General features: G+C 48.0%; 1 protein-coding gene across 2 annotated transcripts in view; it reads right to left on the bottom strand.

The window, feature by feature from the left end:
• Lrrc75a (leucine rich repeat containing 75A) overlaps positions 1–24,720 on the bottom strand; it is a 42,298-nt gene that overhangs the window by 3,898 nt on the left and 13,680 nt on the right. The window contains exons 2-3 of one of the 2 annotated variants that reach the window (XM_010618841.3): positions 10,867–10,995; positions 931–1,046 (exon numbers count right to left, since the gene is read on the bottom strand). In XM_010618841.3, coding sequence (XP_010617143.2) covers positions 931–1,046; positions 10,867–10,986 — 236 coding nt within the window. In that variant the 5' untranslated portion in view covers positions 10,987–10,995. Of the gene's footprint in view, positions 1–930; positions 1,047–10,822; positions 10,996–24,720 lie in introns of those variants that run through there. The other variant, XM_033762772.1, reaches the window with a different exon arrangement.

The following is a 24,720-nucleotide window of genomic DNA, read 5'->3' on the forward strand; positions in this document are numbered from 1 at the left end:
TAACCCCCAAGCGTGAAGAGTGATATCTAACCCAACAGATTCAATGTGTGAAACCTGATATGTAACCCCCAAGACTGAAATGTGTGTGCAACCCCGATATCTACTCAAACAGCCCAATATGTGTGAAGTGATAAAACCTGAACCAGTGCCACAGACCCCCAGCTAGAATGGTATAAGAGAGCGCAGAAGACCAGCTCGTCCCACTTGGTGACCGATCTAGCTCCACGGCAACCTGCCAGACAGATCTTGGACAAGACCTCGGTCGAGACATTGGACACCTGCCCGGAGTGGACCCCCAGATCGAACACCACAATCACCAGGAAAGGAGAAACAAAGTCACGCTCCTTGGACTTGTGCAGGTACAGGGAGTGGCAACTGGCAGGCATGAATTGACATGTTTGCTGCATGACATATATAAAATATATAAAAATCTACTTGGCAACTACTACTGTGTCGACCTCCAGTTAGTGCATACTCCTGTTCACGACAAGACTCATAGAAGGCCTGCCACTCTGCCCTACGGTCACCAGAGAAGAAGGCAGGGGTGCTCCCTCCTCCAGGAAGCCTGCCTTCCAGGCTCCCCTCCACTTGTTTCCTGCAGGGGTTGCAAAACCTGAGAGTGTTCTCAATGCAGCTTGGGCCAGGGATGTGGCTTGGGTCGGGTTCACCCTGGGAGGACACTGCAGAGACCCGGGGGTTCCACTGGGTGCTCAGTGTAACACATGGAATTCAAAACACTCCCTCCTTAGCACTGTGTGCTCTTGGCTGCTTGTCCCACCCTTAAATTCTTCCTGACCTCACTTTGTTCAGGCCGCTAGCCAGGACGCCTCCTTATGCCCCAGCCCTTCCCTTCAACCCTTCGTCTCTGCCCTGGGAGGGGTCCAGTTAGTGGGGAGGGTGTGGGCGGCTCCCCTAGGGACTGTCACTCACCAGGCCTGCGGCTTCCTCTTCACCAGCCCTCGGTGCCTCCTCCACTGGGAGTGGGGGCTGAGGTGGTAGGTCAGCTGGCGGCACAGCTTCTCCATGGCGCCCAGAGCATCACCCTCCTGCAGAGCAACCACAGGCCCAGGGTCTGAGTCATGGGGAGCAGCTGCAGGTACACAGGCTCCTAGCCTCGTTCCCCATCTCCTTGAAGACGCAGAGCAGCAGAGGTGAGCGGGATGTGCTGCTGTGCTGGCCCAGTGTGGGCCCCTTGGCAGGGAGCACTAGGTGGCCCGCAGGAACGGCTTAAGCTTCGTGAGCTAGTTGGCACCACCGGGAAGTGGGGATTCGGAAGTCTATCTTCTGGGCATCTGGTGATAGGTGGCTGCAGCTGATGCCTGCTACTCTCTTGGTCAGGATTCACCCTGCTCCTGCCACTCCCCACTGTCCAGGCCATGCTGCTGACTCATTCTCCCAGTGTTATTTACTGAGCACTTACTAGGTGCTAGGTGCTTGTTCTGGGAGGAAAGCTGGACTACAGCCTTGAACAGAGGTCCTTGGTCTTGTATTCAACAGAGTGAGGAGGAAAGTGAAATATGTTTTACCTATGTTTCTCTCAAAATGAGAAAATAAAAGAATGAGAGACCCAAATCTTTCCCAGCTCACTTCATTAGTCAACATTACCTGTTTGGCCCATCAGCATTTGACTTGGAGAGCCTGAGTTTTATGGGCTGAGCTTTGTCTTTCAAAAAAAAAAGCCTGCCTCTGTGTTTGTGGAAACTGAACCAGGACCTTATGCATATTACATAAGTGCTCTATCACTGAGCTCTCAGCCTTCAGCCCATGACAAAATGTACATGTTATCTTTGTTTTTTATTTATTTTTTGGTGACAGAATCTTATGCTGTAATTAAGGCCTCAAATTCACAGTGAACCTCCTGCTTGAACCTCTTGAATTGATTACAGGCATGTGCCACCATGCCTGACTGTACATTGACTTCTTAAGCCCCAATATGTCAGAATGTGATTGATTCCATTTGGACACAGGGTCTTTAAAGAGGTAAAATGCGCAATCCAAGATGGCTGCTGGTTTCATAGAAGCAAAGATACAAACACATACCAAGGAAAGACTACGTGAGGATACAGGGAGAAGGAGGTTCTCTACAGAGGCCTCAGAAGAACACAATCCTGCCAAGCTTATACTTGTGGCCTCCGGAAGAGTGAGACAAACTTTTGCTGTTTAAGCCATGATCTGTGGTATTTTGTTACAGCGGTTGAGCAGATTCATCCTTGTATTAGTTAAGTAATCTAGAGACGGTTTACAGTATCTGGGAGGATGTGCTTGGTTAGATGCAAATGCTATGCCACTTTACATAAAGGACTCGGACATCTCTGGACTTCGGTATGTATGGGGGTCCTGCAACCAAGCTCCCTTGGATCCTGGGGATGAGTGTGTTGTGCCATCCTGGGTTTACAGGTCTGGACACATCCTCAGCACCCAGCTGAACCCCTGGCCAGGGAATGAGCTGAGGGGTGCATGGGAGATGAAGGCACTGTCAGAGAAGCAAGGGTCTAGGCACAGGGTGGCCAGTCAAGATACCCACAGAGGCTCTGGCCAGCCCAAGATTGGAGGAGAGGTTATGAGGGGGGTGGCACCAAGGTTGACTTGGGAAAAAATAAAAGGGATGTGAAAATGGGATCTAACAATAGCGATAGCACATCTATAGCCACAGTTCTCACTTAGAAGCCTAAGGAAGTTATTATTTATGTATTTATTTGGTTCTGGGAATCAAACTCAAGGCCTTGTGCTTGTGAGGCAGGCATGGCACCTCTGAGGTAAATTCCTGGTGTTTTCACTCATTGGATTCTCTCTCTCTCTTTTTTTCTTTTTTTTGGTACTGGGAATCGAACTTGGGTCCTTGCCCTTACAAGGTAGGCATTTGAACCACTGAGCTAAATTCCCAGTCCTCATTCATTGGTTTTTGAGAAGGCTGACCTCAAACTCTCTGTGAACCCTAGGCTGGCCTTGAACTTGTGGCAATCCTTCTGTCTCAGTCTCCTGATTGCCAGGAAGCAACACCTTGCCTGGTTTTGTCAGGGAGCTTTACAAAACAGATGCCTGGGCTACCTCAGGATGGGTGGGCCACACTGGCCCAGGGTTTTTAAACTGCTCTCTGGGGTGATTTTCTTGTGTATCCAAAGTGGAGAAGCATCAGATAAGATACTTTAAAGGCAATCAGGATCAGTGGGTGTGGTCAGTGGGATCACTCCAAGGTCACCCCAGGACAGAAAGTTGCGGGTCATCCAAAACAGAACTGAGTCACTCAGCTCTGGCGCTCCAAATCCAGGGATTTTCCCTCCAACCTCCAGGAGGGGCAGTTGTGCCTGAAAGGAAGAGAACAAAGGAGGAAAAAAGGGCTTCACTACACCACTTGTGGCACAAGGTGGCAGCTGTGAGCGAGGCAAGGATTGATGGGCTCTGTTGCTACCATGGAGTTGCCGGGAACCTCAGCCTTCTCACTGGATAAACATGGACATACAGTAAAGAGTAGAGTTGAGACGAAATGTGACTTAGTGATTTCACAGAAGTGAGTTCCGTTCTACTGGTCTGAACTAAATTAAACCAAAGGTTTGCTTTTTTTTCTTTCAATGCTGTGGCTCGAACCCAGGGTTTCACACATGCTAGACAAGCAAGCTTTATACCACTGAGCTACATGCCCAGCCCTATAATTTATATTCCTTTGAGCATCTGTGACACACTGACATGCTAGACGCAAGCTTTATACCACTGAGCTACATGCCCAGCCCTATAATTTATATTCCTTTGAGCATCTGTGACACACTGGGCGTTTCCTCTCTGCACTGCATGTATGAACTCTCTACAGTCCTAGACCTCACAACAATCCTTACACCCCCACTTTGCAAATGAGGGAACTGAGGCACAAAGAATTTCAAGACATAACTTCTAGAATCAGGACACAAACATCAACCAGTTTAGAGCTGCCACTCCTAAGCACTAATTCATTCAGCTCTGCTCTGCCCTCCTTGGGAGAATCTTGTCTTTTGGATAGGTTCGTTTGAGGCATTTCTGTTATTTGAGTGCAGAAAATCTTTCAGCAAAGGCATCTAATTTTCTTTTCAACTCCTGCTCTTGTCAGACTCCCCCTGGCCTCCCTCTTGGGGAAAACAGGACTGGACAGGGCTGACCCGGAGGTGGAGGAATAAAGGAGGAAGCAGAGAGCAGGAAGTGCCATCTGTGTGTGGTTTCAAGGTTGGGCGATTGCTGCCTCCTGCTTTGAAGCAGCTATGCCTTGTGCAACCTTGGCCAGGAGCCTGTGACGTCAAGTGCCTCATGTTACATATGTCCCCGTGCCCTGCGCCCAGCACCCCTCACCTCTGGTAACTTATTCTTCAGGTGGTGCAGCACAGCACCCCTTTCTTTGTGCAACCAGCATTCGCTTTCAGACTCCTGGCTTGTCCAGAAGTCGATCCTGACCATCTGCAGCGGATCTGCCCTTAACCAGGAACCTGGACATGAGACCAAGACAGCGCTGTGCCCGGACTTCTCTGGACACTGCAACCCTGACAGGTTACGGCTATGAGCAGCAGTGTTCCCAACTATGTGGATGGTGTGGGAGAGAGGAGTCTGCAGAGGGAATGGTAGGTGTGAGGAGAGCAAGGGACAGACAAACCTCTGCCTGTAGTTCTAGTGCCTCCAACAAGCTTGCCTGCCTTTGTGTCCACGAGACAGGGCAGTATCTCTTCCTATCATTTGCATGTGGAAAAATCCTCCAGCAAGACCATCTAATTTTTTCCCCAATTCCTGCTCTTTTCATGCCTCCTCCTGACCTCCTTATCCTGATAGCACAAATTCTCTTCCCCCCTCCATGCAAGTGGCTTAATGGAGGATTGAAGAATCAACCCTACAGTTTTCTCCACCCAAAGGGAGAGGTGAGGAAGGAGGTGGATATAGGGCAACTGGGGTAACTCTGAGCACCACAGCCTCCCCAGAAATGCCTAGTGCCACTGCTGGGAGGCCAGGGAAGGATCTGTTTGAGGGACTTCTCAGTGACCTGTTGGAAAGGTGCTCCAGGCAGATCAATGGAGGATTGAAGAATCAACCCTACAGTTTTCTCCACCCAAAGGGAGAGGTGAGGAAGGAGGTGGATATAGGGCAACTGGGGTAACTCTGAGCACCACAGCCTCCCCAGAAATGCCTAGTGCCACTGCTGGGAGGCCAGGGAAGGATCTGTTTGAGGGACTTCTCAGTGACCTGTTGGAAAGGTGCTCCAGGCAGATCTGTAGGCCCATCCAGGACCATCCCCATGATACCGCTGCATCTCAGCTGTCAGACAGTGACACCATCTCCTACTGTCACCTCCCTAGCTACCTTTGTAATGACACCCAGGACCCAAGGGTCCAGCCCTTTATTGCCCTTTATTCCATTCTTCATAAATTCATTCAGTCACCTACCAGAAACTGACTGCCTTGCCGACTACACGCTGGGTACCATCTGGGTACAGAGACTGCTGGGCTCATCAGAATCAGCAGGATGGCAGCAGTGACGGACGTGACTGCTGAGCCTGGCTCATCAAAGGTTTCCTGGCTGTTGCCTCCTTCTTTGGCCTGAGCTGGCTAGTATGATGTGAAGACACACAGGCTGTCCTGTGAAGAGGCCCATGAGGCAAGGAATGGAGGACTCTTGCCAACCCCTTAACATGCCATCTTGAAAGTGGACCTGCCAACTTCCGATCTTGGCAGCCCTGATCAATTTTTTCTTTTAACCTCAGTACAGTGATGGAACCCAGGGCTTCAAGTGTGGTAGGCAAACACTACCCCTGAGCTACATCCTCGGCCCCTGACCAATGTTTTGAGAGACCCTAAGCTAGAACCAGCTAGCTAAATTGTCCCCGAAGTAACTCCTCACCTATGGAGACTCTACAATAATAAATGCCTGGGGTTTTTTTTTTTTTGAGAGACAGAGAAAAGTGTAGGAAGGGAATGAGAGAGAGAGAGGTTGCTGTTCCTCAGCTGGCCTCCAAAGCCTGGCTACTGTGGTCCTGCGTCAGCCTCCTGAGTAGTTGGGACCATGGGTGCAGGTCACTGTGCCATCTTAATACCTGCTGTTTTGAGACACCAAGCTTCAGGTAATTTCTTGCATAGCAGCAGGTGAGGGGGCATGGTGTGGAAGCAGCAATCTCATCCTGGCTCCAGCAATGCAATTTCCTGCTACTGACCCTCAGTGCTACCAATTTCCTGCTGCTGTGGTCTCTGGGAGTCTCAATGCCCCCTGCTGATTTCCTTTGTCTTGTCTACAGCCCTTTATTATTCTCTTAAAAATTCACAGTGGAATGTGCTTCCTGTTTCCTGTCTGGTACAGGATGTAAGGAAAAGGACAGATGACCCTTTAGAGCAGCCAAAAAGTAAATAAGCACTGTCATTTGGACTTAAATGTCCTCCAAAGACCCATGTGTTAAAGGGTTACTTTCCAGGTTGGTGCTATTGGGAAGCGGTGGAACCTTTAACAGGTGGGGCCTAGTAGCAGGTCTTACGTCACTGTGGGAGGGGCCTCAAGCGGGGAAATGAGGCCCCAGCACTTTCCTCTTCCTTTCACACCTGGCCATGAGGTGAACAGGCCTCCTCTGTCCTGTGCTTCTGCCATGACACGTTGCCTCACCATAGCGAGCAACCCTATGTGAAGCGATGGGGCCAATTGTTCATTGATTGAAACTTCCAAAACTGTAAGCCAAAATAAACCTTTCTTCTGTTTAAACTAATTTTCTCTGGTGTTTATTATAGAGACAGAAAGCTGACTAACATAATGAGCAAGATGATTTTAGAGAGGATTACGTGGGATGGAGACATATATGATGAAATAAAGAGACAGTGCCTGGATGGGAGGCCTACATTAGGTAGGCTGGCCTCTGTGAGGACTTTATGCGGTCTGCTGCAGAAGGATGAGTGGCCAGAGGCAGCTGGTACTGTCCCAGACAGAAGGCCCATACGGTTTGTTGTTTGTTTGTTTGTTTTTGTGGAGCTGGGGATGGAACCCAGGGCCTCACACATGTGAGGCAGTTCTTTACCACTGAGAAGACCTCTACCACTGAGTGCTCTGCACCCTCAGCCCTAGGGCCAGGTTCATTGAGCTACCCAAACAAACCAATCTACCAGTGGCACGAATGAGCCCTCTGGTGGCAAAGGAGGTAGGAAGGCAAAAATGGAGGCCCAGAGCCCAGTCAGAAGTTATTTCAGTAGCTCTGGAGACAGGTTTTGGCTGAAGAAAAAGGCAGCAGAGACATGGCTCATTTTCAGTGCCAGCCCTAGGCCAGCAGGGCTGGTTTTGTCTGTAAGTTCAGAGCTACAGACGTGCCTGGGGATCTATCTCCCACCTGCAGCCCTTCACCCAGACAAGTGTAGGGGTGCATAGATCCAGCCGCTGCCTCACCTGGTGGGAAGCATGTCAGTCCTGTGGTGCTTCCCCATGAGAATGAACAGAAACAGCTGTTTTCCTTCCTCTCATCTCATAGTTGGTGGACACCCACCTTGAGGCTGATGCCTCTGTCTACAACTTCTAGGCCTACAACCTGGGCTGCTGGGAACTTCTCAGATGCAAAGAGGTAAGAAGGAAGTCCCAGTCAGTTCTGTGGTGCAGTAGGGCTGTCCACGTCACCAGCTGTAGGTCTCTGCAGCTACAACCTCCCACCCCAGCCTCACCCACCACTGGGAAAATCCTTCGAGAGAGCCTGTCCTGCCACATGGCCTTGGGCAGGGCAGGAAACCTATGGGCCAGGTCCCTGGGCTTTCAGAGGTCAGAGCATACCCTTGCATCTTTGGAATCCCAGTCAGAGACTAGACATGTTGTTAAGATGGAGTGGCAGGGGCCACGCCTTACTTGCTGATAACCCCACACCAGACTTGCTGGGCCCTGAGCACACAGCTGCCATGCAGTGTGCCAAGAACACACAAATGTCTACTCTCTCTCTCTGTCTCTCTCTCTCCCTCCTTCCCTCCCTCCCGATACTGGAGCTTGAAGCTTGAACCCAGGGCCTTTGCATTGAGCTAGATCCCCAGCCCTTTTTATTTTTTAGTTTGAGACAGGGTCTTGCTAAGTTGATACATTGCCCAAGCTGGGCTTGAACTTGTGATTCTCCTGCCTCAGCCTCCCAGAGTGCTGGGATTATAGGTATGCATCACTACAATTGGCTAATCGTCTTATTTAAGTCTCAAAATAGCTCTGTAGAAGAGATGATTTTTGTGCCTATTTTATGAGTTGAGGAAAACAAAGTTTAGGGAATCAAGTGATATGAGAAAGGTCACACTATGCAATGGACTGAGGGTTTGTTCCTTCCAGATGCCCACGTTGAAACCCTTATTCCCAAGGTTAGGCAGTGGGGCCTTAGGGAGGCAGTTAGGTTGTGAAGGTGGAGCCCGATGATGGCCTCGAAAACAGGAGGCCAGAGAGCTCCCCTGTCCTCTTTCTGGCATGTGAGGATACTAGAAGGTAGAAGTCTGATACCAGAAAGAGTGGACTTCAGCCTCCAGAATAATGGGGAACATTTTCTCCTTTTCCTGTAGTGAGGATTGAACCCAGGGCCTGTTACATGTAGCACTGAACTACATTTCCCCCTTTTTAAATTATATTTTGAGACAGGGTCTTGCTAAGTTGTTCAGGCTGGCCTTCAACTTGTGATTCCCAGGTAGCAAAAATTCTGTCATTTATAAGCCTCTCTGGGTCTATGGCACATTGTTATAGCACTGTTCCTGAGGCTCCCTCTTATGTTTCTGGGGCTCACCGGCAGTCAAGCGTCTGGCACTCTCTGGATGCCCCTTGCCTTTCTAGCTCATTGCCCTGGGCCCCTCTCCCTCCTGTCTTCAATCCCTCTGTGCAACTTGGCTACCTTTGACTTCTCAGGGGCCTGCATTTCCAGCACCTCTGGTCTTGCTCAAGTTTGTTAATTAATAACTGTCTTCTTGCATGCATTTTTCTCTTAGGGGAGATCTTTTCCATCCTTTTCAAATACTTTTGTCCTCTGAGAAATTTCTCAGGTTGTATTATTCATTGCTCACTCCTCTACCCACCTCTCTCCACTCCTGTCCTGAGGCCCAATGTGTGTGCTTGCACGTGGGTGTGAACTGGGCAGCATGTTGTATGCTCTACACACCATAAACAACAGGCACTGTTCAGATCTCATCATCACAGTTGGCTTACATCAGTTTTCTAGAATAGACTGTGACTTCTGAGAGTACTTTTTCTTTTTTTAAATTTCCAGAGCACTTTATGGTGCGTAGCAGATAGTAAGCTCTCAGTTCACTCATTCAATCTTCTATTAACATTTTATTAATGTTTATTATTCATGTGGCCTATACTAGGGAGAACGTGGTGAACAAAATCAGACTTGTTTCTGTCTTTATGAGCTTAATAAAGTTTTGTTGTTGTTGTTATTGTTGTTAAGAAAAAAAGCCCAGTGAGGGCCTCTCCAGCCCCCACCCAGACTAAAGGGAAGGACCAGAGGGCAGGAGTTCCAGGCCCCTGGACCCAGCCCTATTTCTTCTTGTCTCATGGGGTCTGATAAGAGCAGTTAATTACTTCTTGTTTTCTTGCCCAGCACTGAGTTACTGTTTGGGCCCATGGAGGGTACAACCTGTCTCAGGTTACTTCATTACTTGAATTTTATTTTCCTTAACTCTCAAATGGTAAAGAAAGAAATCTATATATTTGAGACCATATTGCCTGTCATTCCTCTTACCTATAGGCATTTCAGTTCCTGTTCTGGAAAAGAGTGGGGTCTGACCCCTGCAAGGCCTCTTCACAGAGAGAACGTTTCTGCTTCCATGTGCTGGACTGGGTATGAGAGGCTGAGGGTGGCCCAGTATCAGCTGGGTGGGTCCTTGTGGCTCTTGGTACCCACAGCCCCTCTTCCCCACACCTCCAGCAGGCCATCTGCAAACCCTTGCTCTTGGATTTACTGGAGCCCAGCATCCCTGCCTTCTGCTGACTCCAGCCCCTCACCGCTAGCCCCACCTCAGAGTTTTGCCACCAGTGGCTCCAGAAGCCAGGGCATAGGGTTCAGACAAAGCCACAGATAGGGTCAGCCCGAGGAGACTCCTTTCCCCTGAGCAAGTTGCAGCTCTCTGGGAAACTATGGTCAGGTCTGTGCCCATGCTGAAGAGGGGAAGGCTTGGAGAACATCTCTCCAACTCTTATCCCAGATGCAACTCAAATGGGATGCTTCCCTCCTTTAACCCTTAGTCCTGCTCTGGCCTCCTGCCCCTATCACAGAAGAAATTCTTCTTTTGGAAGCCGATGGAAATTGAAGGATGGAAGGAACCAAGCAAGAGAAGAGCTCCTAGATGGAGGCCCCACCCAGATCCCAGCACAAGCCCTAGGTGAGTCAGCCCAGTGCCTTGAGGCCATAGCCAAACTTGGACGCTGGGAGCCAGCAGAATCTTCCAGCCAGAGGAGCTGAGTAGTGTCTTAGAGCCTGGAGAGCCCTGGAGTTTTTCCTGCTGAGCTTTAGGTGACCAGGCAGGAAGAGTGAAGTGGTGGGGTGATGTGACATTCTTCCCTAGACCCCTGTAGGAATGAAGGCCACATGGTGCTAGGGTTCCCACTCCTTTTAAGGTCAGCAGAATATAGGGGTTATATAAAGGTTTTTTTTTTTTTTTTTTTAACTGCAAATTGAACTTGGGACCTTGCACTTGTGAGGCAGGTGATGGAACCAGTGAGCTAAATCCCTGGCCCTAAAGTATTCTTATTTTTAAAAATGTTGGCAATAAACTTATCCATGGGCCCAAGGAAACCTTTCAGGGTTGATGGTACCTGAAGCCCACCCTCTTGGTGCCTGAAGGAGGGGGCTCATCTTCCTTGGGCCTTGAATGATTTTGCCCAAAAAGGTGCCCACCTCACACCCCGGGGCCAGGCTGGCTTAGGCCACGGATGCCCTACCGGCTTAGGGCAGTGGATGTAGCGTGCCAGGCTGATGATGAGGTCATGTGTGATGGGGTCCACAAGGTTCCGAAAGCTGGCATAGCGGTACAGGACATCGTCCAGGGAGGTTGACTCCATGCCCAGGTCCTGCAAGAGCAGAGGAAGTGCAGAGGTGAGGGATGGGTGTCCAGGTCAAGTGCCCCCCCCAACTCCCCTGTATCCCCCAGAGCAGCATATGCAGCTCCCTGGAGCCAGCTCAGCCTCCCCCAGATCCTGGCAAGGAGGTGGCTACAGAATGTCCCTCAGGGGACCAAGAGAAGCCCCTCTCTTTGGCTACAACTGAGGGAAAGAAGAGACCCACAATCGGCATTTCAGGCTCTTCGGTTCCTGTGGGTCCAGGATGATGAACATCTCCCAAGACGGCCCCATGCTTCACCTCTTTTACCCATCCATGAAGCTAAGCATGCCTGGCCTTAGACAACTTCAGTGTCCTTTGCCTTGGAGGTTTTTGAGCTGTGGGATCCTAAGGAGAAGCTTCCAGGTACCCACCCAGGAGGAAACCCCACTGGGGCCACATCAGGGTGTACAGTGGGGTCCCTGTAATGGAAGGGAGGTGATGGAAGTGAGCAACACCAAGTAGAGTGGTGTTAAGTACTGCTGGGACAGAGGTTCCCTGGTATGAAGAGGACAAGAGTCTGGGGGTGATGAGACTCAGGACATGGTATCCAAAATATGGCACTGTGGTGTCTGAGGAAATAGCAGAAGTAAAAGACCTATCTGACTTTCCTCTCAGCAGGCCACAGCCCGTTTCTGGGAGCCAGTGGTGTTCCCCTGTACTCTGGAGGAAAGGAATGTCTTTATCCTAAAAAATACACGGATCTAAGAAGGGTCTGAACAAAGAGGCCTTGCTAGGTTTACACTGTTATCTCTTGATCAGACTTCTATCCATAAAAATATACACTTTTACTGTTTTTATTTTCTCTCTGTGTGTGTAGTAGTGGGGATTGAACCCAGGGCTTTCTTAATGAACTTTGTTCCCAGCACTTTTTTTTTAAAAACTTTTTGAGATAGAGTCTCACTAAGTGGCTCAGGCTGAGCTCAAACTTGTGCTCCTCCTGCCTCAGTTTCCCAGATTGCTGGGATTACAGGCCTGCGCCACCATGCCAGGCTTTAATTTTGACTCAGAGTCTTGCTAAATTTCCCAGACTGGCCTTGATCCTCTGCCTCAAGCATGCACCACTATACCTGGAAGATTTCTGTTCATTTATTCTTTCTTTTCCTGTGCACGGCCTAGGGATAAAACCCAGGGTTTCCTGTGTGCACTCTGTTTCCCATCCCTTCATATGAGCTTCAGGAAGGGCCAGCTTGGGTCTTAATTTCCTAGTTTGCAGAAATGAATGTCAGGCGCAACTGTACTATCCCTGGCAAGGTTTTCTGGTGGCTGAAATCATGCTGGGGACCTGGAGCCAGGGACGCAAGGTGAGGCATGAGTGAGCAGAGGGGGCTTCTGAAACACGGGCTGCTAAGGTCTAGAGCTGGGCCCTTTGCAGAAGCAAGGACAGCACTTGCCTTGACCTCTGTCCCACCTGGCTTGTTCAGCTGTGCTGTACCCTCAGGAGAGCTACCTGACACCACTGAGTCTGTATTTTCTCATCTGTAAGATGGAAACAGTGACCCAGTATCACAAGTCAGTGAAACAAAACCAGGTAACATGGCAGGGATGACAGTGCCCATGAGAGTGGCTGCCCTCTCCCTCCCCTTTCCCTTTTCTCCTAGGGCCTTGAGGCCCTTCCACTCTTGCTGTAGCCCCTCTTAGTCTCTTTTTACACTATAGACCCACCTGATGTGTCAAAAGCCATTGAGCATCCAGAAAATAGCACAGGGATCTTGGCTCATGAAGTCTATGTTGGCCTCACAGTTCGGGCTGCGTGGACATATGGGTTCCCAACACATGGACTGTTACCCAGTAATGTGTACAAATATGGCCCTGCCCTGTGGGCAGAGGGAAGTGGGGCTGGGGACACAAGAAAGCCACAAGGCAGAGACATGGCTTCTGTTGCAGGGTCTCAAAAGGCTGTCTGGCCAAAGCGCTGTGAGCTAGCATCCAGCTTCTCACAGCTTACAGCTCCAGGCTCTCTTTCCTGGGGACAGGGAGGTGGCCATTCCCATGGCCAGAGGTCAGAGGCATGGGGTCATTTTTCTTTCCCAGTCTGCTGCCAAGCTGCGCTGCTCCTCTGTGGCTGTCGACTAAAAGCCAGCCTCCATCCCTCCTCTGCTTTGCCCCTGTGCACTCCTTCGTGAGTGTGTGTGTGTGTGTGTGTGTGTGTGTGTGTGTGTGCGCGCGCGCACGCGCACATCCCTGACACCTAGTGGTCTCAGGCCCTGGCTGGCCCCCAACTCTAAGTCTGTGGGCAAGAGGTCACTTCTGGTGAACTGTTTCCCCATCTGTGAAATGGGCAGGAAAATTGCAACAGGAGTTACCAAATAGTTCCAAGCTCCTGGGGCAGGAGGTGGGCAGTAGGGGCGGGCAGAGGAGCCTACAAGATTGTGGGCAGAGCAGCTCTTGGTTTCAAACAAACAAAAACAATCACACAAAGAAATGTAGCTGTGCTGCCAAAGAGAAGTTGGGAAGCCCAAGACTAAAGAGATGGTGGCTTGGGTTTCCTGTGTTCCTACCAGCCCCACCCATCTTTCCAGATCTCTACATTTCTGGGTTAGTCGAGGCCACTCCAACACGGAAGTCCCCAGAAAACCCCAATGTCTAACCCAGGCTGGGAGGTCCACGAAGACGCAGAGCAGTCCTCCCCAGAGCCCACTCTCCCGAGTTCCTTCCTCCCGCCCTGGCCTGTCAGCTGGGTGCCCTGGCGCTGACAGTAGGACCACCTCTCAGGAGTGCTGTCTGCTTCCTGTGCTTGTTGCTTAATGAGGGCAGTGGGGAGGAAAGAAGGGGTGGGAGTGAGGATGAAGGGCAGTTTCTGGGAACTGAGTGATGGCCAACACCCTGCCTGTGAATTCCAGTTGGGGTGGGCAGGACAGCAACAGGTAATACTAGATAGGGACTGAGCAAAGACTGCTGCATGCTTTATTGCTTTATTTCTTTATTTCGACCCCACCTAAGTCTACAGAATGTTCCTGCTGCTTTAGGGCACATCACATCCTGAGGACCTGATGTCCTCTATGCTCCTTTCCCTAAGCTAGTTTATTGGAGCTGACCGTCATCCCCCACCAGAGGCTAACCCTGGGGCTGGGGAGGAGGAAGAGGGGCCAGCCAGACCCTCAGGATATCTCAGGAGGCTGCAGCCTCAGAGGCCAAGCTCCTCTCTGACTGCACCCATGGCTGCACCAGGGCCATCCCAAGGGGCCTCTTGAGTTCCAGCTCTGCTTTGGCTTGGTGCCTGCAGTGTGGACAAGGGAGGTGGAATAATCAAACCCAGATGTGGTCCCTACAGGCGCCAGCCTTAGAGTAGCTGGTTTGCCTTGCAAAGCCTGGAATACTGAGGACAAGCCCATCTTCCTCATCCTGGGTCTAAACAGCACCATCTCTAGGAACTGTGCACGTGGACAGTTCCTTATCAGAAACTTGGGAGTTTATTATTCATCAGAAGCGCTGAATCACTGCTAGTGGGAGTCACTCTCAGAGGGTGTGGCTAGGCTGGCCCGAGTTACCAGCTGCTCCCTCACTGAGTCCCTGGACCCAGTGGCTACCATTACACATGGTAACTCGAGGAAGTGGGGCTTCCACATGACTGAGCTTGAATAACCAGCTTTGAAGACTCATTGCAATGGGATGAGAGATAATGGGTTTGAAGGTCAAGGGATATAGATTTCAAAAAGTAATCAGAGGGCCGGGGCATAGCTCAAGGTGGAACAGTTGCCTAACGTGGGAGGCCCTGGTTCCATCCCTAGCTTGGAAAAAATGAGCAGAGATTCACACAGGAGATAAGAACAGTGTGGTCTAAAGACCTCAGGGAAGCTGGGCATGGTAGCACAGCCCTGTAATCCCAAGTCCTTGGGGAGGCTGAGGCAAGAGGACTGCAGGTTTGAGGCCAGCCTAGGCAACATAGTGAGACTTGCCTAAAAAAAAAAGAAAAAAAGAAGCTTCCCCATTTATTTTTTCAGAAAAATTTGTTATTTTTGTAAAAATTTATTTCTCCTATAGGTATTTTTATTTGCAATGAACAAAACAACTTTATTGAGGTATAATTCATACACATACAAATCACCCACTAAAATACATAATCCTGGTTTAGCAGTAATAGAGCACATGCTTAGTGTATGTGAAGGTAAAGACAAAACAAAAAGCATACAACTTAAAAGTTTTTAGAGTATATATGCACAGATTTGTATATTCATCACCACAATCAAATTTAGATCATCATCACCCACGAAACGAATTCCATAACCATTAACTCATTCCCAGTCCTACCCTACTGTGGCCCCAGGTAATCATTTACTTATTTTCTGGCTTTTAAAATTTTTTTTGGTGCTGGGGATTGAACTCAGGCCCTTGCACTTGTGAGGCAGGCACCGGAACCACTGAGTTAAATCCCCAGCTCATTTTCCGGCTTTATATTTTCCTATTCTGGAGTTTTTCTCTTTTTATCTCACTATAATTATATATACTTTGATCAACAGCTCCAACTTCTTCATATTAAGTAAATAAATCCATAAAATCCTCTGGTTTTAATTTCCAATAGTGTAACTAGCATTAGATATGATCCACATTAAGGAAAACTCTTTGAAGTCTTCAATGATTTTCAAGACTATAAAGGGATCCTGATACAAAAACAAAAACAAAACAAAATTGTTTTGTAAGTCTCTGGCTTAGAATAGTGTGTTATTCTGGAAGAAAGGGGCTAACAGAGGGTTAGGGGCCAGGTTAGGACGTGGGGGGGGTCCCTCTGGGAAGGGTTTAGCTCCCAAGGTCTTCCCTCTGAATCTTGGAAAAACTCCTATGGACACCCCATTGGCTTCATCCCTCCTGTCTCCCATTATGCTGAGCCTCCAAGGAGGCTCCTGTCTATGTAGGCACAGCTTATATGGTGGTGCTAAAGGGACTCAGGTGCTGGTGTCTGGAGGAGGAACACTGACCCAAGGGAGCAGGACCTGGACTTTCTACCTGGTAAGCAATGGCAAGCAGCACCCTGAGAACAAGAATCCAGGAAACTTAGTCAGTTTTCTGCTGCTGTAATGGAATGCCCGAGACTGGATCATTTATAAAGAAAAGATGCTTACATTTAACTCAGTTCAGAGAGAGGGAAGGTGAAGATTGGGTGGCCACATCTGGCCAGGGCCTCGCAGTGAGTCATAACATGGCAGACAGTGCCTCACAGCAGGATCACATGTGAGAGCATGGAGCATGGAGCTGGAGCATGAAGGAGAGAGAAGGGGACAAAGGCGCTGACCCACTTTATAACAACCTGCACTAGGAAGAACTAATCTAGTCCTATGAGAACTAATTCAGACTCTCAAGGAAAATGTTAGTCCCTTGTAAAGGCCTCACTTCTCAACACCGCTTCCCCGGAGGCAGGGTCTCGTGGCCTTGAACTCACTGTGTAGCACAAGCAGCAACCCTCCTTCCTCAGCCTCCAGAGTGCTGGGATTATAGGCCTGTGCCATCACACCTGGCTTGCCCATGAGTTTTGGTTTTTGTTTTTTGGGACAGGGTCTCACTATTCAGTTGAGTCTGACCTGGAACTCACTATGACCCAAAAAGCACCTTTTCTCCATGCTCCCCCAAATAACAAGTTTTGGCCAACAAGTAGAGAAACTGGAAACTTTCTCATTGCTGGCAGGAATGTGAAATGGTGTAGCCACCAAGGAAAACAGGCAGTTTCTCAAAATATTGAACATATAGATTTACTACAACATCTATGTAGCCCAGGCTGGTCTCGAACTCACAGTGATCCTCCTGCCTCAGCCTCCCGAGTGCTGGGGGTTACCACCACACACGGCATTGCCCATGAGTTTTGGTGAGGACAAACTACATCCAAACCACAACAATGACCTAGAAAAGAGCTACAGGAGAGGTCACCACAGAATTTCAACATTTGTCTGTGGGCCAGCTCCCTGCTTTTCTTGGTCTTTGTTGGTAGTATGCGAATTTTAGACCCAGGTCACTGCTACATTATTATTATTATTTTTTATATGAAAATGCCCTACAAATGACCAAATTTGGCATTTTACACTTGGGTTGGGACACATGTACGCACCAGTCACTGCTGTCCTTGTTCTTCAATACCTGCGAATCGTTAGACTCACACCTCTACTTTGTGTTCCTGCACTGCTGGGAGCATCAAGCACCAGCCCCAGAAGGGACACATGGGCAGCTTCTTTTCTGAGCTCTAGACTATGTGAAGAGTCCTTTATGCGGAAGTCACACCTGAAGACAACATGCTTGATACAAACTCCCTTCAAAATGCTGCATATGTTACTCAGCTGCCCTCCAGTATTTAGTACTGCAGATGGCTCTGAGACAGCTGGAGTTTTGTTTGTCCGCTGCTTTTTCAAGCCCAGGCTCCTGTAGGGCTGTTTTTGCCACTAAACCTCAGCTGTGTCTGCTGAAAGGTGCCAGTTCTCTGTTGGCTTCCGATAGCATCAGTTCAACACACAATACAGCCTAAAATGCAGGTGACAGCTTTACAACAGTCTCCGAAAGTCATCAAATGGATGCCGCATTCATGATGTCTCCAGTTGCTAAAATCCCTTCCCTTATCTCTTATTGCCACCCCACAGACCTTCTTAGTACTTGATTCTTCTCTTCCAAATACAAATAAACTTTTCAGTTGTTCCAGTTCTTAGACCAAAAAGCACCTTTTCTCCACGCTCCCCCAAATAACAAGTTTTGGCCAACAAGTAGAGAAACCGGAAACTTTCTCATTGCTGGCAGGAATGTGAAATGGTGTAGCCACCAAGGAAAACAGGCAGTTTCTCAAAATACTGAACATATAGATTTACTACAAGATCTAGTAACTTCACCTCTGGGTATACCCTCTCAAAGAATTTAAAGCAGTGTGTTATGGTTTAGATCTAAAGTGCCGCTCTCCAAGCCTCATGTGTTCAGAGGTGGTGCTTTTGGAAGGTGATTGGGCACAATACTCCTTAGTGGATTCAGCCGCCGGAGGTGAGCCCCAGTGGGAGGATGTGGGACACTGGGGGGGGTGCCTTGGAAGGGTCTCCTTCTCTCTGCTTCTGGCTGTCCTGGGGTGAGCAGCATTCTTCTGCCATGAACCTTCAACACGCTGTTCCTGCCTTAGAACCTGCCCATTACGGACTGAAACCTCTGAAGCGGAGAGTCAAACCTCTCCTCCTCCAAGGATGTTGAGTATCTCATCTCAGTGATAGGAAAGCTGCTATCTTACATTCCTGTTTGCGGCAGCACCTCTCCCGGTAGCTAAGAGGTGGAAGCTACCTGAGCGTCTAGGACAGATGACCGGATGAACAAAATGTGGTATAAACATACAATACAATAGCACACTGGCTTAGGAAGGAAGGAAATCCCGACACACCGATGCGGATGAACTCGGAGGACATTATACTGAGTCAAGCAAGCCAGTCAGGGTAGTCAAAAGGCAGAGCACAGTGGTGGTTTCTAGGTGCCGGGGAAGGAGCATGGGGAGTTTGCACTTAGCAGCTATTGAGTTTCAGCTTTGCAAGACTAAATGGTTGTACAATGTGATGCATTGAAATACTACTAATGCTACTGAAACTGTACTCTTAAAAATGGTTAAAATAGTAAAATTTATATCATGTAAACTTTATCAAAATTACAAAGGAAGGAAGGCAGGCAGGCTTGAGACCCAGGCAGGCAAACACAGACCCTTCTTGAGATAAAAGGGTACAGAGAAGGGTACATATACATCTATTTTTTTTTCATGCTCATCATACTTGGTTCTTAAAAAATTTTTTCCCCTGAAGAACAGGGTCTCACTATGTTTCTTATGCTGGCCCGAGCTCCTGGGCTCAAGCAATACTCCGGCCTTGGCCTCTTGATTAGCTGGGAATACAGGCATGCATCACACCACCAGGCTGGTTCTTAAACAGTTTTCCTCCCCTGTCCCCAGCGGTAATATTTTCTCTGGATTTGTCTTCAGTGTTGGAGTATTTCTCTCTGTAGTCATTTTGCAGTTTGTCTCTTTCAGCCTTTTCAGCATGATTTGCTGGGGAAAACCAGCATTTGCTCTCTATCTTTATCTTTGCTTGTGTTCTTTCAATACTAAGTTCTTGTCAGGGTCTCAAGTTCACCTTTCACACCACAAATTTCACATTCCATGGCATCGTCACTACTGAGGGCTGCAAGTCAGCTAGCGTTTCTTTTCCTTGCAATTCTTATTTTGCTTATTATTCATCTCTTTCATCTCATTCTGTTGATTTTCTTCTCCATCTCGGCGTGGCCTGTTTTTGTGGCCTTTTGTCCTTTTCCTACTAAGTTCATTTCTTCAGCATCTTGCTGTAGATCAATTTGAGGTCAGGGTTCAGGTTCTATGGTAGTTATATTACATCCAGGTTTTGTAACTTACCCTCAGAGAAGGCGAGATCAAAGGAGACCCATGCCTATTAGCATGTCCTTGTCACTACTGTCTCTCTGCACATGAGCTGAATTCAGCTTTGTAGGCTCTGGCTTACTGTGGAGCACAGCCCTAGGCTGCATTCTGGGCACTAGCTAAAGTGATTCTGAATCCATTACATGTGCAACAGTGGAGTCTGGAAATCTATACTGGTGTCCCCACGATATTTCCTGCCTTAGCAGACCCCACTAGCCATGAAGGACACGGGACATTTGTGGATAGTGTCACAGCTCTCGTGTCACCCTTTCCCCACTTCCTGCATGGTGGTTTCTGAAAAGCTGCTCTTTGAATGGATGTAGATTTAGACAGAGGTGTGGGAGAGGGTGAACAGCAATCTTTCTATGCCAAAACCACTACTTGTGTGGTACCTTCCAAAGGCCTGATACTCTTTTTTTTTGCCGTGCTGGGGATGGAACCCAGGACTCCTACACATACTAGGCAAGTGCTCTATCCATGGGCCACACCTCAGCACAGTTGCTGATTTCCTGCTCAGGGAAGTCCTGAGACTGAAGAACTAGGCTTTCCTGTTACTGTAGGTCTCTGATTCCTTAGGGGAATCCTGGACCAGCTCTTCCTTGGATCAGCTCCCTGTCTGACGGTGAGAAGTTCCTCTCAGACTGTCTACCTGTTTCTGTTTCCAGTGTTCCCAGAAAGTTCGTCTTTTTTATGGGGTGGTCTCCTGAGGTATGTGAGGGGATGCTGGGAAAAGCCACAGGGTGGGTTGGCAGGTACATTCTATTTTGAACCGCAACTCCCTACTTCCCTTTGAAACAACTGGCTTCAAGCCCATTCCCCTCCGGCAATGAGCAGGCATTAGTCTCTCTCCTCCAGGCATGACTCCACAATTTCTGCAACGACACAGCTGGGGGAGGGAGGCAGCAAGCTCTGAATACTAACCGGGAAAGGTAGACAGCTGCAATGTTGAAGCCACCATAGCTGAGTGTGCAGAGCTCCTTAATGAGGGTGTAATCAAACACAGCCCACCAGAAGGAAATTAATTAGAGTCCAGAGGGCAAGTAAGAAATGGAACGGAGCGGGCTCCAGCATATCCTAGGCAGCTTTCCCCAAGGGAGAGGTCAAGGCTGGGGAATACTGGTGGCAGCTGGGTGCCTGAACTCCTACCCCCTTCCTTGTGACAGTCTGGCAGGCCTTCCAAGGGAATCCCAGGGGAAGGAAGTGGAATGTCAGGTGCAGTTAGGGAAATGCAGTCTGAGGAAGCCATCAGGGAGAAGTCAGGGCATCTTAGAATGAAAGAGGTTGGAACAGACAAGGCTTGCTTCTCTAGGAAGACAATGGTGTCTTAGAAACAAGGGTAGAATCCTAGAAGTGTTCCTAAAAGGGGAAGAGGTGCCGGAAGATATATACTTGGTATATATACTTGGTATCTATATATACCAAATGCAACAAATAGCTGGGTATGGTGGCACACGCTTATAATCCCAGTACACGGGAGGCAGAGGCAGGAGGATTGCCGAGAGTTTGAGGCTAGCCTGGGCTTCGTAGTAAGTTTAGGGACAGCCTGAACTACAAAGTAAGACCCTGTCTCAAAAAACAAAACAAAAACAAACAAACCCAAACACCCACCCCCAATAACAACAAAAACAAAACAAAAAACCCAACAGCAACAAATAGATGATGTGGGGTGCAGGGGGTTAAATGGTGGTCCCCAAAAGATGGGCCCACGTCCTCATTCCTGGAGACTGTGAAGGTGACCTCTTCTGGAAAAAGGGTCTTTGCAGATGAGACTGATTTAACGATCTCTGCCTGAACACATCCTTGTTTATTCACATGGCCCCTGATCCATTCAGGTAACCTGGTCAGAGAAAGAGAAGGCAGCCATGGGAGGGGAGAGCCAGAGCCGAGGCTGCCAAAGCTGAAAGGGGGAATGAACAAAAACTCCCCAGCACCTCTAGATGGGGATGAGCCCTACTGACTCCTAGTCTTCCAGCCCCCAGAACTGTGAGAGAATACATTTCTGCTTTTTCTTAAAGCATTGATATATGTTTAAAGAGCAGAAAAATATTTATATTTACTGATATATAAACATGTACAACTTAGTGAGCATACATTATATGTTAATAACACACACATATAAATGTATAAACATATACTCTATGTTAACTATGTTTTAGAAATAATTAAAGCAAAGAATCCATTTATTGAAACATTTCTGCTGTTCTAAGTCACCCACTTGGTGGCCATTTGCTACACCTGCCACAGCGAATGAATATACCAGGTTAGTTCTGAGGTGGCAGTTTTTCCAGGGTGCAGAGGAGGTGAAAAGGAGACAAAGCCACAGCAAAGGGGCCGAGACCCCTGCCAGGAACACAGTGTGGGCAACCAGGGACCCCATGGCCAGACATCTGCTTTACACTGCCATCAGTCCTGGGCTTCTGTGGGCGCATATGTCCCTGACACACGCTTTCCTCGGTTGTCTGCTCCCACCGTAGAGCTGGGCTGGTCAGAGATGCTTCCTGAAGGACTGCTTGCCCCAAGATGGTTCTCAGCTAGTATAAGAACATTTAAAAACAAGTGGGGAAGGAGGTACTGATGCATGCTCCAATGTGGATGAGCCTTAGAGATATTGTGCTAAATGAAATAAACCAGCTACGGGATGATTCCGTCTCTGTGAGGTCCCTACAGAGGCGCACTGCATAGAGGCAGAAAGCAGAATGGCCGCTTCCAGGGGGTGGGGGAGGAACGGTGGAACAGAGACTTATTGTTTAATGGATACAGAGTTTCAACCTGGGAAAACCAAACAGCTCTGGAGATGGAACAGTGGAGTTGGCGACACAATAATGAATGTATGGAATACCACTCAACCATACACTTAAAAAGGGTTAAGATAGTAGTAGATTTATGTGGTGTGCTATCATCTGAGTAAGTGTCCCCCACAGGCTCATGTGCTGGGGGCTTGGTCCGCAGCCCATGGTGCTACTGGGGCCTAGTGGGAAATCTCTTGGTTATCTGCGGTGTGTCCTCGGAGAGGATAGTGAGACCTCAGCCCCTTTCTCTTCCTCTCTTCCACTCTCTAGCTATACGTGATCTGTTTCTTCTTGTGCTCCCGCCATGTTGGACCTCCACAGGCCAACTGATCATGGACTGAAACCTTCAAGACTGTGAGCCCAAATAAACCTTTTCTCCTTATAAGATGGTCATCTCAGATGTCTGTTATAGTAACAGAAAGCGGACTAACACATTATTTGTATTTTACCCCGATAAAAATGTTGAGCTCACATCTTTGCAAGTAATGTAAGCAGAGTGAAGATCATAAGGCAGCACGGCTTCTTGTGATTCCCATCATTAGCACGGCCTAGGACCCAAGATCCTAGCATTCAAGAGGGAGCTGTGAAATGACTGCCGAAGGTGGGGCTGAGAGATGGGCAGAAGAGGGGAAGGGAGATGAGGGAATCAAGCAATAATCAGAATTTAATCCAGCCATGAAGCCTTGCGGATGGGGGAAGAGGGGGAGGACCTCGGGGGCTGAAGACGGAAAGAGGAAACAAGTCAGGATTCCAGAAGCTGTGGGGTGAAACCACCCTCTGACAGAGGACATTTGGAGAACGAGGGACTCGTTTGCTCTGGAGACTGGCCCTGGTTCCTCAGTGCCAAAGTGCTCTCAACCCAGAAGTGGTCAGAATTAAGCAGAGAGAGACAGACGGACATCAAGGCCAAGTAAGCTAAGGAATGTATAAATCTGGTACTCCACACACCTGCACAGTTCACGGGAGGCATTTCAGTACCTAACAGATTGGTCTCCCAATTTCTATTTAAAATAAGTAGTTGAGAAATTGATTTTAGGCTTATGGTTTTAGGCAGAACACTGAAGGAGCATTTGGTCAAGCTTTTACCAGTTTTGAAATATGTAAGAGAAGTTCATAGCCACAGTATCTATAAGCTGAATTTGTTAAATTTTAACAACTATTTAGAAACCTAGACATGGCCTGTGTTTTAGAAAGAGTGCTTAAAATATTAAGAAAATGGGATATTTTAAATTTAGAAAATTATTTCAAGATCTTTAAGGAGGTCTAGAGTATAGCTCAGTCATAGTATGTTTGCCTAGCATGAGCAGGGCCCTGGGGGGGTTCAATCCCCAGCCCTGGAATTAAAAAACAAACAAAACAAAAAAAAAACTTTAAGGAAATCTAATTACCTAAATAAAAAATACCCCAGCAGATTCATTAACAGAATAATGAAATTGATAAGGTAAATACTTAAGTGAAATAAATTGGACACACACGTTTAAATATTACATTGTAGGCCAGGGATTTAGTTCAGTGGTTTCGCCGCCTGATTCCAAATGCAAGGACCGGAGTTCGATCCTCAGTACCAAAAAAAAAAAAAAAAAAAAAAGTCTAAATATTACATTGTTTCTCCTGTGTGAGACAAAGGGTAAATAAAGATCAAAATGGATGCTGGATATTGGGAAGTAGGAAGAAAATGTTCAAATGGGAAGGGGAACAAGAAAGGGAGAAGGGGAAGAGAAAGGAGGGTAAAGGGGAAAGGAAGGCTAAACAAAGAATGAAAGGAAAACAATAGAAACAAAGTTTTATAAAGGGAGGGGGAAGGACTGAAGGGAAGGGAGGAGCATGAGGGGGCGGCAGAAAGATATATTAGGATACAAATTGCCTGTGATGAATGTGATCATTATGTGTATCAAAAGTATACCAATAAAATTAATAAACCCTCCAAATATAGTTCTAAATAAAGATGTTTCGGTCAACAACAGACCACATATATGATGGTGGTCCCGTAGGATTATAATGGAGCTAAGAAATTTCTATTTCCTAGTGATATCACAGCCAATGTGACATCCTACTGCCCCATGTTACTTTTTTTGTTTGTTTTGAGACAGGGTTTCACATGTAGTTCAGGCTATCCTTGAACTCACTGTGTAGTCTAGGCTGGCCCTGAACTCATTGTGATCCTCCTGTCTCAGCCTCCTGAGTACTGGGGCTACAGGCAGGCACCACCATACCTGGAAGTCCCACATTACTCATGTTTTGAGGAGCTAGTAGTGTAGACACATGCATACAGGACATGGAGTTATGTAAAGTACATAATGCTCAATGGCTTATCTATACTATACTTTTTATCATTACAGCAAGCTCCTTTTATTTATAAAAACAAAACAAAACAGTTCAGTGTAAGACAGTGTGCCCTGTGATGCCAGTAGCAGCCATTGTGTCTACACTGCAACAGTGATCGGTTTATATCAGTGACGGCGAACCTTTTAGAGATGAGTGCTCAAACTGTACCACAAAACACACTTATGTATCGCAAAGTGCCCACACTGTAATTAAAC

The sequence above is a fragment of the Fukomys damarensis genome, unplaced genomic scaffold (genome assembly GCF_012274545.1).
Source record: "Fukomys damarensis isolate Sample0158 unplaced genomic scaffold, DMR_v1.0_HiC HiC_scaffold_13, whole genome shotgun sequence".
NCBI lineage: Eukaryota > Metazoa > Chordata > Mammalia > Rodentia > Bathyergidae > Fukomys > Fukomys damarensis.